The sequence below is a fragment of the Gastrolobium bilobum genome, unplaced genomic scaffold (genome assembly GCF_033153095.1).
Source record: "Gastrolobium bilobum isolate Gb01-03AN ecotype WA unplaced genomic scaffold, APGP_CSIRO_Gbil_v1 utg26078, whole genome shotgun sequence".
NCBI lineage: Eukaryota > Viridiplantae > Streptophyta > Magnoliopsida > Fabales > Fabaceae > Gastrolobium > Gastrolobium bilobum.
In genome coordinates, this window is record NW_026896138.1 from 94868 (window position 1) to 99206 (window position 4339).

A 4339-nucleotide genomic window follows, 5' to 3' on the forward strand; every position below is an offset into this window, starting at 1 on the left:
AGTGAGAGGGGTTTAGGGGCGATTGCACTTGCACCCTTCACTTTTTAAAACCTACCATTAGTATTGATTACATATTCTAAGAGCAATCATGCTTAAATTTAATTATGTAATTATTTATTTTTAATTATAAATTTTAAAACATATATAAACTTATTTGCTTAAAAATAATATTGAGGTCCGTTTTAGATGCACTTGTAAAAAAAAAATTATACCTTATTTATTTTAGAAGTATTTTTTTTTCACAAAAGTTAAAATCATTTAGATTTTAAGAAAAAATATTTAATTCTTGAAAAATATTTGATTTTTGATTTCTAATTTTTCACAAGTTAAATTTTTAACTCATGTGCTACTATTTCTTCGCCTCTTTCTTCACAAGAGTGATTGTACGTTAAAAAGAATAAAAATTGACAAATATTTAAAAAAAAAAAAATCAGTGCTTGGATTATATAAGTATTGGGTCAACTTATGCAAGGGTAAATCCGTAATTTAGGTGTTGATCAGAAATAAATAACAAGTGATTTTTCTTACAAGCTGTGCTTACTTTTGGGGCATATTGCTAGAGTTATCTTTTCACGGTGGTTGAATTGAAACTTAAGAAACCGAGGACCCGTGATGAGTAACTGGCTATATCCAGTGAGAAGCATTCACTCACCGGCTAAATCAGGTAACAAAATCATAAATATTCTCTTACTAGGGCCATAGACCTAGAAGGCCACATATAGCTTGTGTGTGTGAGAGAGAATCTGTGGTGGTGTGTTGCCAGCTAAGAATTTGAAGGATGAAAGCTTTCCATAAGGGTCAAAGCTGTCAAATTTTCTTTCAAGACCTTTTCTCCCTCCCTTTTTTTGATGTGTCTTAAATCTTTTACCACTCTCTCCTTATAATTAACATTTATTTGAAATTCACACATAAAATAAAATAAAATAAAATCCACACACTTACCTAATACAGATATAAAACCCTGCCATTGTTCCTCCCAATTCCCTGACCCTATTCATTCATTTCTTTCTCTCTCAAACTCAAACCCCTTTCTCTCTTTCTCCATCCCCTTATATATTCTTCTCCCTTTATTATCAGAGCACAGATATTATGTGCCTGTTTTGATTAAGGGGGAGGAGGGAAGAGAGAGAGAGAAAGTTGGGATTTGATAATTTGATGGTCCAAGATTGTATCCTCTGCTAGCTGCAAACACAATCCACCGAAAATGGCTGTCACTGCTCCCTCTCTAACTGCTACAGAAAAGAAGCACTGGTGGCTTACCAACCGAAAGGTAAAAGTATCACACATTTTTTCTAATTATGTGCGCTGATCGAATCGAAAGACACTAGTTTCTGCAATGGACATGATTTTGTCTTTGGTAATGCTTTTTGGAATCGCACATTGATGTTTTGCTTGTCTCTGTTTGCAGATTGTTGAGAAATACATCAGAGACGCTCGTAGCCTCATTGCGACACGAGAACAGAGCGAGATCGCTTCGGCTCTGAACCTTGTTGACGCGGCTCTGGCGATTTCTCCCCGGTTGGACCAAGCGCTTGAACTGAGAGCGCGGTGTTTGCTCCATCTGCGGCGGTTCAAAGACGTCGCCGATATGCTTCAGGACTACATTCCGAGCCTAAGAATGGCGAACGATGATTCTGGCTCTGTTTCTTCGGATAGCCCTTCTCAGCAGCTTTCGAGGGAGGGAGTGAAACTTCTCTCATCTGAGTCGCCGGCTGGGGATCAGAGTTTCAAGTGCTTCTCTGTCTCCGACCTCAAGAAGAAGGTCATGGCAGGACTCTGTAAAAGTTGCGACAAGGAAGGGCAATGGAGGTAAATTTTCTCTTAACCGCCACCTGTTTCATTCATTGGTTTCGCTTTGCAATCTGTCTCTCGTTTTGATGGGTGTTTTTTTAAAAATGGAATTTCTTCAATTTGGGGGGGTTCAGCTTTTTAATGACTTTTTATTTTAAGATCAATCAGATCGAAGTAAATAAAATAATCAATACTTGTTCTATGGATATGAGTAAGAGTAAATGCTCGTGCCTCTTATTCACGCAAATGGTTTCCAGCTCTTATTCTAAATTACTTATTTTTAATCATATCTACATTCTTAGCATTTTCTTTTCTATCAATTACAATGTTAGTTGTACGCTATGTTTTTATTTTATTTTTTAAATCTCAAAAAGTAGAACCCTCCACCAGGCTGGCTTCGAGAGAAAAGGAAAAATAAAATGTTGCTTATATTTCAGATGTTTGGTAGACCTAACTCTCCCTTCTCTTTTTGTTCTGTCACACAGTATTCCATTTTTACATTTCCTGTACTGATAAGTTTATGTTTCTAATCATCATCTATAGGGTGGAATGGGTTTAAGTATTAATAGGACAAGTAATGTACAACCTTGGTGTTATTAATTTATTATTTATCAAAGTGTTTGTTTTGACTGAGTTTGTGGTTCCAATGCAAATAAACAGATACTTGGTTTTGGGTCAAGCATGCTGCCATCTAGGCCTAATGGAGGATGCAATGGTTCTTCTCCAAACGGGAAAACGCCTTGCCAGCGCTGCATTCCGCCGTGAGAGCGTGTGTTGGTCCGATGATAGCTTTTCTCTATCAAGCATTCCCTTCGCCGGAGACACAACAAACCCACCACCCACCACTCCACCGCGAACCCCTCTGAGTGAATCGGAGAGTGTAACCCATATCCTCAGTTACATCAAGTTCCTTCTCCGCCGCCGCTCCGCGGCACTCGCAGCCCTCGACGCTGGCCTTTATTCGGAGGCCATCCGCCACTTCTCCAAGATCATTGACGGCAGGCGTGGCGCCCCACAAGGCTTCCTCGGCGAATGCTACATGCATAGAGCCTGCGCACACCGTTCGGCAGGTCGAATTGCAGAGTCCATAGCAGACTGTAACCGAACCCTTGCACTCAACGCTACTTGCATTCAAGCCCTTGACACCAGAGCTTCGCTTTTTGAAACCATTCGTTGTTTACCGGATTGCCTACACGATCTTGAACACTTGAAGTTGCTCTACAATTCAATCTTGCGTGATCGCAAGCTTCCTGGCCCTGCATGGAAGCGTCACAACGTGCGTTACAGGGAGATTCCTGGGAAACTCTGTGCCCTAACAGCAAAGATTCAAGAACTGAAGCGGAGGCTTGCTTCTGGGGATACTGGTAACGTTGATTACTATGCATTGATTGGTTTGCGACGAGGGTGTTCTCGATCTGAGTTGGAGAGGTCTCACTTGTTGCTATGTTTGAGACATAAGCCTGATAAAAGTACGAACTTCATAGAGAGGTGTCAGCTTGCGGATGAACGTGATGCTGAGTCTGTTAAGGAGAAAGCGAAAATGTCAGCTTTGTTGCTGTATAGATTGGTTCAGAAGGGTTACACAAGTGTGATGGCTAACATAATGGATGAGGAAGCTGCTGAGAAGCAGAGGAAGAAGGTTTCTATGCAAGCTGCTGCACAAGCAGCAACAATTCAAGTTCAGAAAATAACTGAACAACCTGAGTTTAATAAGCCAGATAATAGGAGCAGCAACAACAACGTTTTGGGGGAAAATAAGTCCACTGTATCCTCTTCAAATGTGAATCCTGCAGTTTTCCAAGGTGTATTTTGCCGTGATCTTTCTGTGGTTGGGAACTTGCTTTCACAGGTGGGGTTTAATCGACCAATTCCGGTGAAGTATGAAGCTTTGAGCTGTTAATTGAATTTTTCGTCGAAAATAGAAATATTTGGTGGGGAGCTGTTGGAGATGTTACCGGCAGAGGGAATCTTGTAAAAAATCTCTGGTTCGTTCACTTTATTGTACAAAAGCAGAAAAGAAAATATATTAGACTGCCGGAAAATTTTGTCACCTTTTCCTTTTTATCTTTTATTAGCCATCTTTTATCTATCAGATGTACAGATTATAATTACTGAAGGCTCTCCTTTTGGATCTTGGCTCTGGCTTGAACCTTCCCCGCAATTCCTCTTTAAATTTCGTATTTAAGTACGGATCTTGGTTAACGGCTACCTTTTGCTTCTAATGGACTTGGAAACACTAATTATATATATATATTTTTTTTAAGTAATGGAAAATAAAGGCTTTACTGTTTGCCGCGATTGCCTAGTCTTTTTTCCTTGTCTTTAGCTACTCGCCATCTTATTTTTCAACGGTTAATCTATCTAGAAAACTGACATTCCATTGAAGTTCATTCATTTATGTATCCACCAGAAATTTTGCTGTGTCCAAGTTTTTGTTTAAGTCTGTCAAAATTTTATGCCTTCTGGTTTTTGTTTTGGCCGTCCTTCATGGTTATGTCAGCGTATTGTAAAAATAAAATAAAAGAACAGAGATGGGGGTAAAAGCACA

The 4339-nt window shown here is 39.5% G+C and overlaps 1 protein-coding gene across 2 annotated transcripts; it reads left to right on the top strand.

The window, feature by feature from the left end:
- The first annotated feature begins 1064 nt into the window (after positions 1-1064).
- On the top strand, positions 1065-3941 carry LOC133297980 (uncharacterized). Of its 2 annotated transcripts, XM_061497220.1 has the most exons (4): positions 1065-1270; positions 1409-1809; positions 2452-3406; positions 3497-3941. In XM_061497220.1, the coding sequence occupies exons 1-4, from the start codon at positions 1205-1207 to the stop codon at positions 3689-3691; spliced, it is 1617 nt and encodes a 538-aa protein (XP_061353204.1). In that variant the 5' UTR covers positions 1065-1204; the 3' UTR covers positions 3692-3941. The 2 variants fall into 2 exon arrangements, with proteins under 2 accessions (XP_061353204.1, XP_061353203.1); XM_061497219.1 differs by having other exon boundaries at positions 1066-1270; positions 2452-3941.
- The last annotated feature ends 398 nt before the right edge of the window (positions 3942-4339 follow it).

Excerpts from the sequence above, each read along its gene's own strand:
- LOC133297980 (XM_061497219.1), top strand. The coding sequence starts at position 1,205 with ATGGCTGTCACTGCTCCCTCTCTAACTGCTACAGAAAAGAAGCACTGG. Across the intron at positions 1,271-1,408 it reads GGTGGCTTACCAACCGAAAG|ATTGTTGAGAAATACATCAG; the intron begins GTAAAAGTATCA and ends CTCTGTTTGCAG. Across the intron at positions 1,810-2,451 it reads GACAAGGAAGGGCAATGGAG|ATACTTGGTTTTGGGTCAAG; the intron begins GTAAATTTTCTC and ends GCAAATAAACAG.